Source organism: Tachysurus vachellii, chromosome 3, assembly GCF_030014155.1.
Source record: "Tachysurus vachellii isolate PV-2020 chromosome 3, HZAU_Pvac_v1, whole genome shotgun sequence".
Lineage (NCBI taxonomy): Eukaryota > Metazoa > Chordata > Actinopteri > Siluriformes > Bagridae > Tachysurus > Tachysurus vachellii.
The window spans coordinates 3,602,893-3,622,740 of NC_083462.1; the positions used below are offsets into that span (position 1 = coordinate 3,602,893).

Genomic DNA, 19,848 nt, shown 5'->3' on the forward strand with positions numbered 1-19,848 from the left:
ACTTTCCCTTAGGGGACGAGGGTCTTTTTTTCTCCATGTTGTGTTTTGCTCCCATGAGGTTGGCTTTGTGAACAGGAAGCGTTTTTCTCTCCAGCCTTGCTGTGATGCTCTTTAATGAGTAAGTTAGTGAAGTAGATGTAATTAATCAAACGCCTGTCCGAACCCAAGCACTCAGGAGCGAACAGAGAAGGCACGTCCGACCGATCGAGCTAATTAAGTCCAGCAAGAGACAGAGGAAAGGAAGAGTGGAAAGACACTGGCATAAACAGTGTTGGTGTCTTTAAGTGAGTAGGATGGAAAGGGTGTTTGGGCCAGGAGCTTGTAATCGCAGTGTAGTCGATTGTGCGTTTCCTTACATGACGTTTGTGCATGCTTGGTTAGAACTAGGTTCCTCCTCCTGAGACCACAAACAGCTTTCAAACATCACACATCAAAGTTTCTGGAAAAAACTCAAACTGTTGGAATGGCCTGAGCTTCCAGGACACCAAGGAAGTGGATAAGAGAATAAAGAACCAAGCAACATAAAAGCTTTCACAGCTACTGTTATTTTCTGGCTGGAATCTGATGAGCCTCAGCTTAAATATGCATGAAATTTGGGACTTTGGGATTCTATCTTTCTCTTTCTCTCCATATTGAACTTCTTTTCCTCAAATCTCTATTTACTCAAAGCGCTGTAGCTTTAAAGCCAATCAGACCCTTCGTTAGCATTTTTTAAAAAAAGATTTGTCCCATTTTCCTCTTGTGGCTAACTGACCTATGGCCTTTCTGCTGCCACTTCTACCCCAGAGAGGCCCTTCTGCTCCATATACTTTATAAATTCATGGCTTGCACTTAAGTTTAAAACCCAGAATAGGAGCAAATGAAATAAATCCTTAGATGCTCATTAGTATTTCTGTGTTTGAGTTTATTAGCAGAAACACCAGGTGGAAGAGAGAGCTGCACCGAGACCGTGATGATCAACCTGAACATTTTCTATTTTTCTATTATGTACAGAACTTCACCAAGTAAAAAAACAACACTGCTGTATTGCTGAAATTTCGCAAGGCTAATTAAAAGGCTTAGCATTCTGAGGTGTTTTTCTGCTCACGCCGTTGTAAAGAGTAGTTATTTGTGTTAGCATTGCCTCTCTGTTAGCCACACATTGTGATACCTCTGTATGATGTACTGATCCTGATTAAAATCTCTTCCTGTGCACCAACACTATTAAGCAAAAAGAAATGGACTTAAGTTCAAGATCAGAATCAGATGAAATGGAGAAACGCCTCGGTTTATTTCAAAACTTTCCTGTTATGAGTATAAATCCGTCCTGTGAATAGTGCTTAGGTCTGTAAGTATGTATTCTGATGTCTGCAATTTCACTATTAAATCCTTACTTGTAACTAGAATGAGGTTCACAGTGAAAATGATTTTACCAACAAATCAAGACTTTCCATCTCTACAGGCGGTTTAAGCTGAAACGGCATAATAAAGCAGTGTTCATAAGCAAAGCTGAAAACTGTGAGAGACGTTTGATCTCGGAGCATGTAACCGCCCACTCGACTAATGCCTGCTAACATGAGACGGGGCAAGGCATCCCCCCAAACAGCTAAATCTAAAGAGCGAGAGAGACAGTAAGGCCCAAGGGAGTGAGAAAGAGAGTGATAGGATGAACATGAGAGGGAAGATAATGTGTGTCTGTGTTGAAAGAGAGAGAAGAGGGATAATGGAGAGTGAAAGAGAGAGAGAGAGAGAGAGAGAGAGAGAGAGATGGGATCGATGTACATTTGGGAGTGGGCAATCCCTGCGCTCTCATACATAAAGGTGGCATTTACCCGATCAGATAGCTTTTCCGTCCATGGATTAGGCAAATCACCTCTCAGGGAGATGGCTGTCCTTCATAAACCCCCTCAGACGGGAGGTCACACTGATGACGGGTTTGAGTAACAACAGCTGTATTTGGTTGATTTGTTTGAATGGGTACTGTACATCCAAGGTACGTCTTCTTCCACTCACATATGTACTTTTGGTAATATGAATGAAGGACAGATAAAGATACAGTTCAGTCCCTTGATGTCTGATAGTCTAGACTCACATCTCCAGGGTCTAAACTGGTCTAAACCTCTGACTTCTCTGGTTTTCTCTTTACCTTCCATAAACATAATTGGGAATGGATTGGTGACTCTTAATTAACACTAGATGTTCATGATTATGTCCATGATAAGATCCGTATCCACCATCACCCGACCAGGATAAAGAGATTACTGAAGGTGAATGAATGAACAAGTATGTGTGGAAAGCAAGTATTGTGTCCCTTGATCCCAAGACACGAAGCTAGATCACGGAATAAGTTAAAAAAGAAAAGTACAGAACTAATTATTATGCGCACTGTGAACATTACACTGTCAAAGTAAAAGGTAATGTAGAAGCGCTTTGTGTTCCTCAAGGTATACCAAAGTAAATGTGCCCTCAAAGGTACAGTAGTTGTCCTTATGATCCAATTATGTACTATAATGAGGTTCCTCTAAAATTATTCACCTCTAACTAAAGGTACAAAAGACATACCTGTACCCATGAGACTACCCTCCCACTGACAAGCACTTTTTTGAGCAAGATGTGTACTTTGCTTTCTTTAATATGCTGAAAGAAAGACATGTAGAGGGAGTTTGGTCAACAGGCCACTTTGTGTATTGGGAATTTGTAAATGTAACATAAGCTCTACAACCTGTCAGATATTCAGCCCCTTTTCATAACCAGCCCATCCCCATTGGGGCAAAGAGTTTGTCATCCACATCATATATATGAGCTCTTTGACAAGAAAGCCCTCGATGATTCTTCACGTTTGTCTGACAAGTTTTCTTTCCTGCCATTTTCCTATTAACATTGGGGTTTGAAAGCGCACAGTGGTGTTTTGTGAAGAACTGCATGCTGTGGTCTTTTCTGTTAAGAAGGTCTGAAATAAAAGTTAAATACAGCTAAGAGAAGCTGTGACCGCCGCTGGAGTGGAGACAATGAGGAAAGACTACAAAATCATTCTTCATGAAGCTTCTAAGGCCAGAAAGGCATAGCAAGGGTTTGCAAGCGGGAAAGTAATGTCAAGCACTGAGACAGGGAAAGTGTCGAGAAAGATCATGGGACACTGACATCTGGAAGTGTGGAGAGAATGTAATGAGATGAACATGAGTGTGATAAAGAGAGAAAGAAAGAGAGGGATTGTGTAAGTCTGAGAGGATGTTGAGCTTGGCGCCGGTTCGTTTGAGTTCAATACTGTGCCGTTCGGATTGCTGGATGCACCGTCTTTCTCTTGTTGTTAATCAGGGAGAGCTGTGGCATTTTGCTGATGTGCGTCTTGTCAGTAGATCTTAAATCACCGGTGTCAACATAGCCAGCTGCCTCATTCCCTCTGACCAGAGCGAATTTATAAGAAGAACAATGTGTATCGGCCCATAGTCGATTATCACCATACAGGAAGGAGCCTGAAACCTGTGCAATAGTGAGCATGTGTTAATGTTACACAGTGCACTCGTGGACTGAAACTCAATACATGCGTATCTGTTATTTATATAATAACCTTCAAATGCTTGATTGCATCAGCCAGTGTAGTGATTTATAGAAATGTTGCACAAGTTGGAAAAGTAAGGAAATGTGTTTTTAGGGAATATGAGCTGAGTTGATTTCTGCTCTAGTTGACTGCCTCCGACCTGTTTATGTTCAAACACTAGTTCAAACTTACTTTGATTCCTGATCAAATTCCTGTATGCAAGTGTTAACAAATCCAATCACGTGCAAACGATTTATTTATTTATTTATTTATTTATTTATTAAAGATTTATGGTTTGACGAGTTGTTCTTCTCAACATCACCACTTCCAGGAAAGAGACAGAAAGCAGTAACAAACATGATGAAGTAAAGCAAGATCAAATGCATTTATCCCTCCTACCCTTCTCACCACTGTCTCTCCTCACACTCTGTCTAGAAGGAAATGGAGGCCACTTTATCTATTTATTGTATGTGTTCTTGTTCCTCACCAGCTGTGAGCTGCTTGAAAGAATTACACGTCCGTCTCGGCCTGTGTGGATCTAGAAATTAGATTTAAGAGATGCATGGAACGTGTTATTAGATTGTGTGGTGATAGCGTCTCACCACCCTCCCATCTCATTCAAGAGATGTTAAGAGCTTGTGTGTATCCCCATCGTGTGGAGTTATGGCTCCATCAGTAGTCAGCATCTCAGGGCTCTGTGTGTGTATGTGCTGGAATGATATCATACCCTCCTGTATCATCCCTTGCTTGACTTCATGATGTGCATCACTGGAAAACATCTATTATTACAATATCACAAGTCCTGTACAGTGTTCACATTTTGCCCCACTTCCTATCACACTGTGTTCTTCACTTTGCTTCCTCAACCCAGGGGTCAGAGGCACAGGGCCAGTGTATCATCCATCATCTACTGACAAGATATTATATATATATATAATATGAGAGAGAGAGAAGAAAGGGGAAAGGGGAAAAAAGATCACAAGGATAGAGGAGGAGAAGACACAGTAGATGTTGTATCAGAAGTCCATTTCACAGTCGAACAGCTGTTGAGATGATCAAACAATCGCATAGGAATCAAAGCCAAGACTTGGAGAGACGGTGAGGTAATCTCATCTAAAAGCTCTTCTAAAAGCTAATGAGATTCCCTATGGTGTAAATCCACTGAGCACTGTTCTTCTTCAGAAATTGTTTTTTTTTATTCTGATCAAGGCTTTTGCTAATTGTCAGTGAGATTTGCTCTGATCACTGCTTTCTTTTAAAGCGTGGGACATCGCTGCTTTAGGGATGCCTTAGACCTCACCATCCATCCAGCTAGTTTTTGTTGTGCTCTTTGAACACTCTTAGACCAAAGAGAATTTTGTGAGAAATGCAGAGATGTTAAGTTAAGATGTTTTTCCATCCAACCAATCGGCTTCATCGGTTCTTCGGGACTTGACTGACCTTAAAAAAACCCAGATGACTAAAAAAAACTTATTAACATCTTTAAACTCTACTGCTACTTCAGAATAAACACCAGTGTACTTGTTTTCTAGTTTTATTTTTACTTCAGGTCAATTCTCCAACCTATTATCTTTTATTCTGTTTCCAGGGTAACCAAGAGGCGACCAATCCGGTGGACGCGATGGCTCAGTCCTACACCCCAGCGCAGTTTCCTCCTCCCCCACAGAACGGTATCCCAGGAGACTTCGCCACAACCCACGCCCTTCCCACACAGGACTACACAGGACAGAGCCGAGTACCTGAACACACCCTGACTATCTACACTCCCACGCAGACACACAGCGATCCTGCAAACAGCGATAGCAACACTACAACCATCACCACCAACACAGTGAGTAATCTGGCAATAGCACAAGAAACTGACACATCTGCAGGAGCCGCATCGGTTTCTACCTGTTTAATCAACTGATCTCTCTAATCAATGGACTATCAGATGTCTTAGCTGCTTGACGGGTGAAATATTATTTACTTTTTTTATTCATTGTTGTCTCAGCAGTGAAGGTTCTGGGTTATTGATCAGAAGGTCAGGGGGTTCAAGCCCCAGCACAACCAAGCTGCCAATGTTGGGCCCTTGAGCAAGCTTCAGGGGGCTGTTTCATGGCTGACCCTGTGCTCTGACCCCAGCTTCCTAACCAAAAAAAAAAAGAAATCAGATCTTCTACTAAATGAATGTAGCAACAGGATACTAACACAGAATGCATGGGATGTTCATTCTCTGTTTTAATTTGTTAAATTGATAAAAAAAAAAAAAAATGCTAACGCTAATTCAATGCATTTGCTAAGAAAGATTTGAGCTTGACCAGAGTTTTTGCTGGTTGACATTCAGCAGCTCAGTTAAAGGGGACTGCAACAGCAGCAACCCACTAACACCCCGGATACGAAGCTTCAGTGAGTCAGACTAATGAGGCAAGGATATCCTGAATCTACAAAACTTCCAACAAACTCAAAGAACTTTTGTTTGGTCTGTAGGATCCGTCGTGGCAGTGATTTGAGTTCTTTCTTGGCATGTGGTGCAACCATGGACACATTTTGCAAGCGTTTTCCTGGCATTATGTACCTCATCACCCTGATTACATTTCATTACCCCTGTTCTAAACCCACGTTTCCAGATGTGTCACCTCTCACTGCTGCATACTAATGGCCAAAACCCAGCAACATCTACCAGACAGATCAGCCTCCTTTACTGTTTTTATTTTCTTCTTTTCACCATGCTGTCATTAGCATTTTTTTAAGGAGTAACTTAGCTTTGTAGCCTTACAGCTTTTTTCACATTTAAAAAGAGCTTACTTTCTCTCTGTTGTGAGTTCATTATCCAGCCTTTATCCAGGAGAAGATTGGAGGTGCTGGGTGGGTGCTGGGATTGTGATTTCTGGGATTTTGGCGTGAAAGGAATAGAGTTACCAGACCAAGCCAATAAATGGCTATGGAATGGTATTACATGGTCCACTGTCTGAAATAATGAGGAAAGAATCTTCATGTGACATGGATATAATGATATGTCAGAGACAGGATTATTATAATACCCCAGTGTGTGTCATAAGCTGTCATGTCTCCTTATGACGACTCATGGCCAATTACTCATTTGTTTTGAGACAGAGGACAAGAAGCTGTTTGTTGAGGTTGCATCACAACCCTCAATGTGTCTGCGCATCAGGAATTATCCGGTCGGAGAGTTGGAGAGAAACTGTTGTAAATGCTGGAGACACATTGGACATGGACATTGCAGCAGGACTCACATTATCATTGTATTTCTTGTCATGAACATCACTGCTGTAGTTGTTGTGATTGAGAAGACGTCTAAAGTCCAACGGATAAAGGCGTGACGTGTGTGATGTGTTGGTCTAATAAATGATCTTTGGTAAACCGTTAAGGTAAAGAAAGACTTAAAAACATGCGGATGTGCTGTTGTAGGAATTTAATGAACTTTAGGTTAGCAGCAGTCACTCTCGTGTTGCGCTAATGGCATTATCTATTGCATTAGTTGGCGAGTAAGCAGATAAAATCCACCAATTGCTGTTTGTCTTTTTGCAACACACACACACAGATACACACACACAGACACACACACAGACACACACAGACACACACACAAACACTTGCTCTGTCTGCAGAAAGCGCTGTGTGAGCATCGCGTTATTGATCTGCCATAATCGTGACCCTTTCTAATTACACACAGTGAAACTACAGCAGCACTAAATAACTGCGCTTTCTTACAGCTCACTGAAATCTCCGCTTCCATGCGCAGCACTATCGCTGGTGTTTATTACACTCCTGTGGAGCGTCTATGAGCCTGATCCGCCCGTTCGTAGCGCTCACCATGCTTTTTTGCAACAGTTCATTTAACCCTGATGATTTGAATGTGTAAATGTGATCTTTTTAAGTGATTTCCCACCGTGAGCCACGCAGGCTGCTGTGGAGTCAGTCTTTCGCTGCAGGAGATCAGGCACTGGAGCTCCTCGTACACATTACAGCAACATGATTGCAGGAAAAATGTTCAGGAGGCTCACGGGAATTAAATCATAAGATAAATGTCGCTCGAACCTTAGACCATCACTTTCCATGCTAGCTGGAGGATGAATAAGGAATCATCTATCAGCTGCTGGTGTGAAGATAAGGACAAGAGTCAGATCTTAACACTAGCTGTTCTGTGTCTTAGAGAAGACTCTAGAAGCCTTCACAGTGTCTGAGTCAGATATAAACACCTCCTGACCAATCAGCATCCAGAAATCAATGGCACTGTGAGAGAAAACGGTTCAATCAGGACGCGGTGGAGCGATGAGGATGATTCCCAGTGTTGGTGTGGTTCCTGTTGATTCCACGTTTCACATTGGATGTAATGAGAAGAACAAAAGCACCTTTTTATGTTAGGATGTGAGAAATGTGTCGAGCTGAGCGGTGAGGAGTTGAAAAGCTTCTTGAAAAGCGATTTTTGGTTTGGAGAGAGAGCAGGACTGGAGAAGAGCTGCAGGTCATCCCTAATGATTCACCCAGCCAAAACAGATTAGGCGTACAGCATGGCCTCCTTTCCCACGCTCTAAATCATTCATGCTACACTGTGTTCAATCTCTTCCGCAGAAATAAATAAAACAGGTACGGTTTAGCAAAATAGGGCGAAGGGAGGTACGGAAACGCGGAGGCATGAAAAACGAGGATGAAGAAACAAAACGAAGTAGGATGAGAGGTTCAGAGAAGGACAAGCTACGGTTCCGTTTTACTCATTAAGGGATCTTCAAGGCAATGAGAAACGCATGAGGAAATAAAAACGAAGACAGCCGTGAAAATTATTTATCACCTAACGGAAATAAACAAAAAAAGGTTTGTAGTCATGGATAATGACACTTCACTCCATATTCAGCTTTGTTTACTCTCACTCACTCACTTTCTACCGCTTATCCGAACTACCTCGGGTCACGGGGAGCCTGTGCCTATCTCAGGCGTCATCGGGCATCAAGGCAGGATACACCCTGGACGGAGTGCCAACCCATCACAGGGCACACACACACACTCTCATTCACTCACACACTCACACACTACGGTCAATTTTCCAGAGATGCCAATCAACCTATCATGCATGTCTTTGGACCGGGGGAGGAACCCGGAGTACCCGGAGGAAACCCCCGAGGCAAGGGGAGAACATGCAAACTCCACACACACAAGGTGGAGGTGTGAATCAACCCCCCATCCCTGGAGGTGTGAGGTGAACGTGCTAACCACTAAGACACCGTGCCCCCCCTCTCTGTTTATTTCAGCCATATTGAGGTTTTAACTAGATAGATGGAGATTTAGATCTGTGATGAGGAAGAAACAGCATGAGAAGGAAACCTGGGCACAAAGAGCATCCGTCCTTTTCTTTTATGTCACGTGTCAGATAAAGTGTGAAATCTCAAAACAGAGGATGAAAGCAAGAAAAGAGAAAAAAGAGAGTGTTTAAGATCAATAAACCTCCTTTAGATGGCTTCAGTTTGTGACAGTCGGCTCTGTAACATCTAACATTCTCTGACCTTTCTATGAGCTCAGTCTCACTTTTGACCTCCAAACATGACGAAATAGTTAGGAATCGTTAAATAAACTCAACTCTGTTTCTCCATCACACTCACTTTCTCTTCATGGTTGGAGTCGGCTGTATGATCAGCACTGCAGGGACCAGGCGAAGTCTGTATGAATAATAGATTTGGTATAAACCCAGCGTTCGACTGACCGTTCAGCTGGAGAGAGATTGAGTGGATTAAAGAAGCTGTCGGTCTCCATCTCACAGCCTCACCGACACAAACACACCCTCTCAACACTGGCTTCTTGATTTTACTCCTCGCTATCTCTCAAACAACTGCTTCCATTTCCTCACCCAAGCTGATAGTCACACCATCATATCACCAGATTAACATTTTATCAAAGTCTGTGTTCATTTATACAACATTCAGTTTCACTGATCTGACAGCTGAGTGTGTGTGTGTCGTTCGCTTGTCTGCGTTCGCTGGATAAGCTTCAGCCTCCTAGTTCACGACGTTACTGCTGTACAGTAGAGTTAATGACATCATGAACTGATGAAGAAGTGATGAAGATTTTACCAGAAGTTTCTTTAATATCAGTTCATGAGCTAGCTAGGAACCTAGAGGACAGGCTATAAAGTGGGTGTGGCTTCTTTAGGATCTCTTTCTGCAGGCAGAAATAAACAGGTGAATAAATGTTGGACTTAAATAAATAAAGATAAAGCTAAAGATCAGCCGCTAGCCAGAGGAACAACAGCACATGACCCTGTGGTTGATTGTTTTACTGTAACTGAACTCCTCCTCAGTGCTGTGATGTAAAAGTGTCAGAGGAAATGAGTTTGCGATTTCTGTCATACACTCAAGTGTTTCAGGGAGCTGTAAGAGAACGAAAGCAGGAACAAAGTGTCTCGTCCTGGACGTCACTCCGGTTAGAACCTCTGCCTTCTGCTTGATCGCTGCTTTTACAAAAAAATGTCAGAATATTTGATCAGCTACGTTTCACTCGTAATCATTTCCTGGGGTTGAGAAAAGAGAGGCTGAAGACGTATCATGCTATCATCACTCACTAGGGGAGAGAGAGAGAGAGAGAGAGAGAGAGAGAGAGAGAAAGAGAGATTCAGGCAGCCAGACACAGATTCAGACAGACAGACACAGACAGTCACACAGACAGAAAGATAGACAGACAAACAGACAGATTCAGACAGACAGGCAGCTGTGAGTGATAGTAACTTTTGTAACTTTTAAAGCTGTGAAATAAACAGTGTTAAATGTTAAAGCTGAAGAAGAAGAAGAAGCTGAAGAAGGAACACACACACACACACACACACACACAAACACACACACACACACACACACACACACACACACACACACCACACACACACACAGGCAGCTGTTCAGTCCAGTCACATTGCTTGTTATGCCACTGGGAGTGAGACACTGAAACCTCCTAAAGTGGTGTTAAGTCGTGTCCTGGGCGATGGGATGGTCAGCTCTCAGAGGTGTTAGTGAGAGCGTCTCGATCCCGTCACACGTCACTCGTCACTCATCACTCATCACTCACACTACATTCAGAGTTGCTCTGGACGTCTGTGGTGGGAAGCTGAATGAGTCTTGATGCGTCCTGAGCTGCAGTGAAGGACAGCATCACCTAATCAACTGCACCACTGGCTATACAGTACGTAAGGTGTGGTGAAGAGAAGAGCTTTGTGCTGCTGCGCTGATGGATGATGACGGACACTAGAACAGCAGAGACCGAAGCCTTTCATCGCTTCGTTCATCATCTCACCTCTCATTGCCTGCTACATTCTGTTAGCAGTCTGAAACAGGCTGTACAGGTCGATGTGATGTGAGTTCTGTATGAAAAGGAAAGCTCGTGTAAGGAAGTAAGTGACAGATTCAGTAAGTGGAGACGAAAAATCTGATCACAGATCCGATCGAGCGCTCGCAGAAGATGCGTACGTAATGACATGTGAATGGCTAGTGACTAACTGTCTGATTATCTGACTGTCCAATCATCAGACTGTCCGTCCGTCTGTCTGACAGTCTAACTGGCTGTCTGTCTGCCCTTGTGATTGCCTGTCCATCTGACTATATGACTATCTGACTATCCAACTGTCCGACTGTTTGACTGTCCAATCACCCAGCACACATGTTAATGCCAGAGTCTCTCTCTCTCTCTCTCTCTGTGCATGTCTGTGTGTGAGAGAGAGTATTTCACTCTCAGCAGTCACACTAGGCTGTGAGAAGGAAAAAAAAGAAGAAAAATCATCTCCTCCATCATCATCATCATCATCATCATCATCATCATCATCATCATCATCACACTTAATGAAGGAAACAGCAGCACACATGCTTCAGGCCTTCATTTCTCCTGCTGATGTGTGCGTGCGTGAGTGTGTGTTTGTGTTTGTGTATGTGTGTGAGTGTGTGTGTGTGTGTGTGTGTGTGAGTGTGTGTGTGTGTGTGTGTGTGTGTGTGTGTGTGAGTGTGTGTGTGTGTGTGTGTGTGTGTGTGTGTGTGTGTGTGTGTGTGAGTGATTAGTCACAGTGGTAATCAGCAGGGAATTCTGGGAGCTGCTGTTCCATGAGAATGGGACATTGTATGGACTCTGTAGAACGTGGACTGATTTGAGGGACGTGTAAAGGCAGAGGAAACTCCTGCGTCTCAGGAACTCTGCAGGGTTTGACACGAGGCCTTCTGACAACTTTGTGAAGTGAAGTTCTTGATTCCTCGGGGTGAAGGTTCCTGCTTAATCCTGTAGTAAAACTTTTAGCATCAGCAATACTAATGTGATGAGGTCGTTCACTGAGGGGGTATCTGATACACGGAAACTTCTCTCATTCTCTCCTCACATCACGTCAGTACCGTTGGAGTATTTTTACTGGCATCACACATATAATATTACATTTTTATTGACAAAGTCACCTTATGATATTATATATTATATGTTATAACATCATTATATGCTCCAATGGCCAGCTTACTGCATTGACAGCACATGAGAAGAGTTTTGGTGGATTTTATATAAATGAACTCGGAGATGGTTGAGGATATGAATCTGTACAGGTAGACAAGACGACTCCCGTGTTTATAATGAATCCTGTCTGTAAACGGGGCTTCAGTTAAATATTCACAACAGTTTTTATCTGTTTTCGAACCCTGCAATACAAATAATAACTAAACTCAATAATAACAATAATAAACAATAAATAAAATAAATAACAATAAAAAATAAACTCAATAACTAAAAGGCTTTAAGCTCCGCCCCCTTCACAATCATGTCATGTACATTGTACAATCATGTACAAAAAACCTTATTAACCTCAATAACTTTAATGGAAACACAAAAACACAATGAAGAAATGTTGCACTTTGAATGAAGATCAGTCAGTAGAAAGAGGAATAACAGCACATTGTTAAATAAAAATATATTTCTGAAAGAGATCTGTTAAAAAAATAATAAAAATATAAAACACTATTAAATATCAGCAAAAATCTGGACAAAACGATTCATCAAGTGTTTGTTGTTTAAAATAAAATGATGGCATTATCTGATTGTTTTGTGCATGTGTGTGTGTGTTTTATTCAGACAGATGACGTGACACAAACAGACATGCTGCCATCCTCGGAATCGCCGGAGAAACAGCAGCCCAAACGACTCCACGTGTCCAACATCCCCTTCCGTTTCCGTGACCCTGACCTCAGACAGATGTTCGGGGTGAGTTAAAGTTCTCAACCAAAAATCACTCAGCAATTCCGAATAATAGTCATCAGGATTCTGTAGCATAATAAAAACATACTGTTGAAAGGAAGAGAATGAGAGAGAGAGAGAGAGAGAGAGAGAGAGAGAGAGAGAGAGAGAGAAAGACGTTTGTAGCTTGACCCCTGACACTGGAGACTACTTCACTAATGAAGTGAAACATCCCCATACAGAAAACTACATCATATTTACAATTACACACATTTTAAATCCTTTTTTTTTCTGGAACATCCAGATGAGCTGTCACCATAGAAACCATTCGGTATATTAATATACACCTGAGGTAAGTGTGTGATGCTAACCCGGAAGCCACAAACGTCCCTTGCTCATTAGTAACGTGAGCCACGTAGCCTGGCAGTCCAGAGTTAAAGACGTGAGCGTTTGTTGGCTGAGTAACTGATAAACACTCACAGGAAAGAGAACGCTGTGTATATTTCATGTCTGGCCAGACGCTCACTACTTCTGTTTCCTCTGGATGAACTGGAACTCAATAACAGCTGCATTTTGGTTCGTTTGAGCCGTACTCATTAGTCTGGGTCTGTGATCACACACACACACACACACACACACACACACACACACACACACACACACAGTATAGTTATGAACACTCTGTCATTGGTCCAATATTAATTACAGCAAAGCTGTCCGTGCATAAAATCATGCCTCATCTCTCTCTCTCTCTCTCTCTCTCTCTCTCTCTCTCTCTCTCTCTCTCTCTTTCTCTCTCCAATTCTTTGCTTTATTGTTCTGGGTTGGATCAGGGCCTGGCCGAGCTGGTAATTAGCTTGCAGGCTTTGTGCGTGTGGCGAAAGTGTTTGTGGCTTGTGGATTTATGATGATAGGAGGGCTTGTTAAACACACACACACACACACACACACACACACACACACACACACGCACACACATACACACAAGCTGGCATGAGAGAGACTTTTGAATTGATCGCCGCTAGCGACGTTGGCGAGAATGGCCCAGGAAATTTATCACCATCCAAAACTCTGTCTATTTGCAACGGACGCATGTCGAGCCATCGGGCCAAATGTGCTGCAGTAATCGCTCACGAGCGCTACGAGGCACCGCGCATTGTTTTCACTGCCCTCAAGACGCACACTACATACCCCCACCGCCCAACTGTGCCAGTTCCTCTCCTATATGCTCCATCTGTTAGCTCATTGCAGTGTTAGCCAGCACCATGCTAACGACTCCCTCTCTCTCTCTCTCAGTCATAAAGCTGAGAGCCAACTGATTAGCCAGACAGCTAGTTCAGGTGAGTGTCACTAATTATCTAAACACTTTGCTAACCCTGACCTAGCCATATGGGATACCTAGCATCACTAGAACAGAGCTGCTAATCAGCTAGAATGTGTTGTGTTAAGCCTTATAGCGGACATCAGGTGTGTAAGATGATCAGTGAGAGAGGAATGGAAGCGAAGTGTGGAGATGAAAGCCATGCTGTAGGTCACACTTTTTTTGAACTCTCTACTGTTGAATGATGAAGGTAAAAAGTTGTGCACCCGCTCTCTTCCAGCTTCACCTGCAGCGCTCCGTCTCAGCAGAAAACACGCTAAGAAGCACAAACAAACTTGTTTTATTTGTTATGCAGCGTCTGTGTCCCAAAAAGCTCCAACATTCTCTTTATTCTTCTTATCAACAATGCTGTCACACACACACACACACACACACTCTGTCTCATTAATCTGTGTATCATCGTACAGACAGCAGCAGTCTCTGGAAAATGGAGTGTGTGTGTGTGAGAGAGAGAGAGAGAGAGAGAGAGAGAGAGACAGAGGACTAATAAATATACAAATATATATCCTGCATTATCTTGGGTACACAAACAACAGGTACAGAATAGCAGGATAATGAAATTACACTCAAGTTTGAAGCACAGGATTTTACAACGCTGATGTAACTGTAGGAAAAGGTGAAAGGTGAAAGGTGAAAGGTTGAAATATCTCACATTCCAAATTAAATAACCTGTGATCCTTTCTACTTTCCTCCAAACTGCTGATTCCAGAAGAGCGATCAAAAAAATGTACCAACATGTCTGGTGTCTCATACACAGTGTCTCTCTGTGTTCAGAAGAGTTTAAAGGCACACAGAGTTAGCAGCTCTCCACATTATGGGTCGTTTGGTCAGTATGTTCAGTATGGGCATTATAGTCAGTATGTTCAGTATGTTCAGTATGTTCAGTATGGGCATTATAGTCAGTATGTTCAGTATTGGCATTATAGTCAGTATGTTCAGTATGGGCATTATAGTCAGTATGTTCAGTATGTTCAGTATGTTCAGTATGGGCATTATAGTCAGTATGTTCAGTATTGGCATTATAGTCAGTATGTTCAGTATTGGCATTATAGTCAGTATGTTCAGTATGGGCATTATAGTCAGTATGTTCAGTATGGGCATTATAGTCAGTATGTTCAGTATTGGCATTATAGTCAGTATGTTCAGTATGGGCATTATAGTCAGTATGTTCAGTATGGGCATTATAGTCAGTATGTTCAGTGTGGGCATTATAGTCAGTATGTTCAGTATGGGCATTATAGTCAGTATGTTCAGTATGGGCATTATAGTCAGTATGTTCAGTGTGGGCATTATAGTCAGTATGTTCAGTATTGGCATTATAGTCAGTATGTTCAGTATGGGCATTATAGTCAGTATGTTCAGTATGGGCATTATAGTCAGTATGTTCAGTGTGGGCATTATAGTCAGTATGTTCAGTATTGGCATTATAGTCAGTATGTTCAGTATGGGCATTATAGTCAGTATGTTCAGTATGTATAGTATATTCAGTATGGGCATTACAGTCAGTATGTTCAGTATGGGCATTATAGTCAGTATGTTCAGTATGGGCATTATAGTCAGTATGTTCAGTATGTTTAGTATGTATAGTATATTCAGTATGGGCATTATAGTCAGTATGTTCAGTATGTTTAGTATGTTCAGTATGGGCATTATAGTCAGTATGTTCAGTGTGGGCATTATAGTCAGTATGTTCAGTATGGGCATTATAGTCAGTATGTTCAGTATGGGCATTATAGTCAGTATGTTCAGTATGGGCATTATAGTCAGTATGTTCAGTGTGGGCATTATAGTCAGTATGTTCAGTATTGGCATTATAGTCAGTATGTTCAGTATGTATAGTATATTCAGTATGGGCATTATAGTCAGTATGTTCAGTATGTTTAGTATGTTCAGTATGGGCATTATAGTCAGTATGTTCAGTATGTTTAGTATGTTCAGTATGGGCATTATAGTCAGTATGTACAGTATGTTTAGTATGTTCAGTATGGGCATTATAGTCAGTATGTTCAGTATGGCATTATAGTCAGTATGTTCAGCATTGGCATTATAGTCAGTATGTTCAGTATGGGCATTATAGTCAGTATGTTCAGTATGGGCATTATAGTCAGTATGTTCAGTATGGGCATTATAGTCAGTATGTTCAGTATGGCATTATAGTCAGTATGTTCAGTATTGGCATTATAGTCAGTATGTTCAGTATGGGCATTATAGTCAGTATGTTCAGTATTGGCATTATAGTCAGTATGTTCAGTATGGGCATTATAGTCAGTATGTTCAGTATGGGCATTATAGTCAGTATGTTCAGTATGTATAGTATATTCAGTATGGGCATTACAGTCAGTATGTTCAGTATGGGCATTATAGTCAGTATGTTCAGTATGGGCATTATAGTCAGTATGTTCAGTATGTTTAGTATGTATAGTATATTCAGTATGGGCATTATAGTCAGTATGTTCAGTATGTTTAGTATGTTCAGTATGGGCATTATAGTCAGTATGTTCAGTATGGGCATTATAGTCAGTATGTTCAGTATGGGCATTATAGTCAGTATGTTCAGTATGGGCATTATAGTCAGTATGTTCAGTATGGGCATTATAGTCAGTATGTTCAGTATGGGCATTATAGTCAGTATGTTCAGTATGGGCATTATAGTCAGTATGTTCAGTATGTTCAGTATGTATAGTATATTCAGTATGGGCATTATAGTCAGTATGTTCAGTATGTTTAGTATGTTCAGTATGGGCATTATAGTCAGTATGTTCAGTATGGGCATTATAGTCAGTATGTTCAGTATGGGCATTATAGTCAGTATGTTCAGTATGTTTAGTATGTATAGTATATTCAGTATGGGCATTATAGTCAGTATGTTCAGTATGTTTAGTATGTTCAGTATGGGCATTATAGTCAGTATGTTCAGTACACACTACACACTACACACACTGTATACACTACATACATTACACCATGTACATTATACACACTACACACTACACACACTGTATACACTACATACATCATGTACATTATACACACACACTACACACACTGTATACACTACATACATCATGTACATTATACACACACACTACACACACTGTATACACTACATACATTACACCAAGTACATTATACACACTACACACTACACACACTGTATACACTACATACATTACACCATGTACATTATACACACTACACACTACACACACTGTATACACTACATACACTACATACTGTACATCATGTACATTATACACACACACTACACACACTGTATACACTACATGCATAATGTACATTATACACACTACACACTACACACACTGTATACACTACATACATTACACCATGTACATTATACACACTACACACTACACACACTGTATACACTACATACACTACATACTGTACATCATGTACATTATACACACACACTACACACACTGTATACACTACATGCATCATGTACATTATACACACACACTACACACAGTATACACTACATACATAATGTACATTATACACACACACAACACACAGACACACTACACACAGTATACACTACATACATCATGTACATTATACACACACACTACACACAGACACACTACACACTAACACACAGTATACACTACATACATAATGTACATTATACACACTACACACTACACACAGTATACACTACATACATAATGTACATTATACACACACACTACACACAGACACACTACACACTACACACAGTATACACTACATACATCATGTACATTATACACACACACTACACACAGACACACTACACACACTGTATAGATTTTCTGCACTACACTGGGACATGTGACACTGCACACTGCATTCCTGGGTTATTAATGATACTAAATGGAAGAACAGCATTAGCTACATTTCTGCCAAGTTAATTGTCCCACACAAAAACATCACTTGAAGCTGTTCCTACATTTTAAAAGTGAAGTGAATGATCTGGGAGAGAGACAGGAGAGTCAGTAGAGTCAGGAGAGTAGTGGACTGGACTGGCTCAGTAGTAATAAACAGTCCGTGGCGGTAGTGATGACCTTTTAACCAGGCTAATTAATCTATGCTAACAGCCCATTATGGTTTGATGGACCAGTGAAGCACTGGAGGAAATCTCCTGTTCACGAGACACCAGCATCACCCGAGGATGAGACAGAATTACAGAGGGAAAGGCTTCAGTGTCGAGTCTTTGTTTTCCAGGTCCAAATTAGATAAACATGAATTTAATTAATCAGATCCAAGATTTGCTGTCACACTGTAGCTATTTGTGAGACTAACAGCTGATTAGCCTCTGTTCTCCTGAGTCACATGATTGGCCCAAATTGGGAGCTGCGTTCCTCCTCGTCGTGGCTAAATGAAGGCGACGTGATAAGCTTGACACGCTAATTGGATTTAATGAAATAATGCGGTGGACACAGACAGCATGTAAGAGTCTTCCTCGTTCTCTGATCATTAAGGGGAGGAGGAAGGCTCCAGGAAGAGTGAGGTAGGAAGAGTGAGGTAGGAAGAGAGCGAAAGGAAGAGTGAGAGCAGAAGAGTGAGACAGGTAGAGTGAGACAGATGGAGTGGAACAGGAAGAGTGAGCCCAGAAGAGTGAGACAGGAGGAGTGAGGCAGGAAGAGTGAGTCCAGAAAAGTGTGACAGGAAGAGTGAGAGGAAGAGTGAGGCAGGAAGAGTGCGACAGGAAGAGTGAGACAGAAAGAGTGAGCCCGGAAAAGTGTGACAGGAAGAGTGAGGTAGGAAGAGAGCGAAAGGAAGAGTGAGAGCAGAAGAGTGAGACAGATGGAGTGAGACAGATGGAGTGGAACTGGAAGAGTGAGCCCAGAAGAATGAGACAGGAGGAGTGAGGCAGGAAGAGTGAGCCCGGAAAAGTGTGACAGGAAGAGTGAGAGGAAGAGTGAGGCAGGAAGAGTGCGACAGGAAGAGTGCGACAGGAAGAGTGAGACAGGAAGAGTGAGACAAATGTAGTGGAACAGGGAGAGTGAGACAGAAAGAGTGAGACAGAAAGAGTGAGACAGAAAGAGTGAGACAGAAAGACAGAATGAGCAGAAAGGGAAGAGTGAGACGGGTAGAGTGCGACAGGAAGAGTGAGACAGGAAGAGTGAAGCGGATGCACGGGAGGAGAAACAGACAGAAAGCGAGACAAGAAGACGTGGAATTAAGTTGATTAATTTCACTAATTATAAAGTTGAGTGTTGAGTGAAGCAGCGTTTACTGGAGCGCTATAAAGCTTCAGTTCTATTCTCACTCATAACTCTCCTGTTAATACATTCAATAAACACCACATAACCCTCAGTCCTATAAACACTTCTCTTCTTTTTTCTCTCTTCTCTTTGCAGCAATTTGGGAAGATTTTAGATGTGGAGATTATTTTTAATGAACGAGGATCTAAGGTAAGATTCAATCTTTTCCTCCTCGCTCTGTTTTGGTGCCGGTTTCATTTCTCTGGAGCTGAAATAAAAGCTTTCTGTCATTCTTCAGCTCCTAATTCTTTTTTTTTTTTTACTTCTTTGTGCCAGAATGAACACTAAATATATCTTTTACTTCCAGGCTGTAAATATGTCAGAATGTTTAGCCTTTTCTGGTAAATCCAGTTTCCTGTGTTTTTCTCTGCTCCCCATTATCTTGACGAGATTAAGCTCTGGATAAATCTTTTCCCCTTCTGCGGCACGCATTTATTGTTCGTGTCCTACAAAGCCCATTACCCATGGTGCCTTGCCCCCTCCTTTGCCATCAGCAT

The 19,848-nt window shown here is 41.7% G+C and overlaps 1 protein-coding gene across 5 annotated transcripts in view; it reads left to right on the forward strand.

Annotated features, from left to right (window-relative positions):
• LOC132842595 (RNA binding protein fox-1 homolog 3-like) overlaps positions 1-19,848 on the forward strand; it is a 188,178-nt gene that overhangs the window by 143,158 nt on the left and 25,172 nt on the right. For all 5 annotated transcript variants that reach the window (XM_060865339.1, XM_060865337.1, XM_060865338.1 and 2 more), the window contains 3 exons: positions 5,106-5,348; positions 12,596-12,724; positions 19,448-19,501. In XM_060865339.1, the coding sequence (XP_060721322.1) occupies positions 5,106-5,348; positions 12,596-12,724; positions 19,448-19,501 (426 nt within the window). The remainder of the gene's footprint in view (positions 1-5,105; positions 5,349-12,595; positions 12,725-19,447; positions 19,502-19,848) is intronic.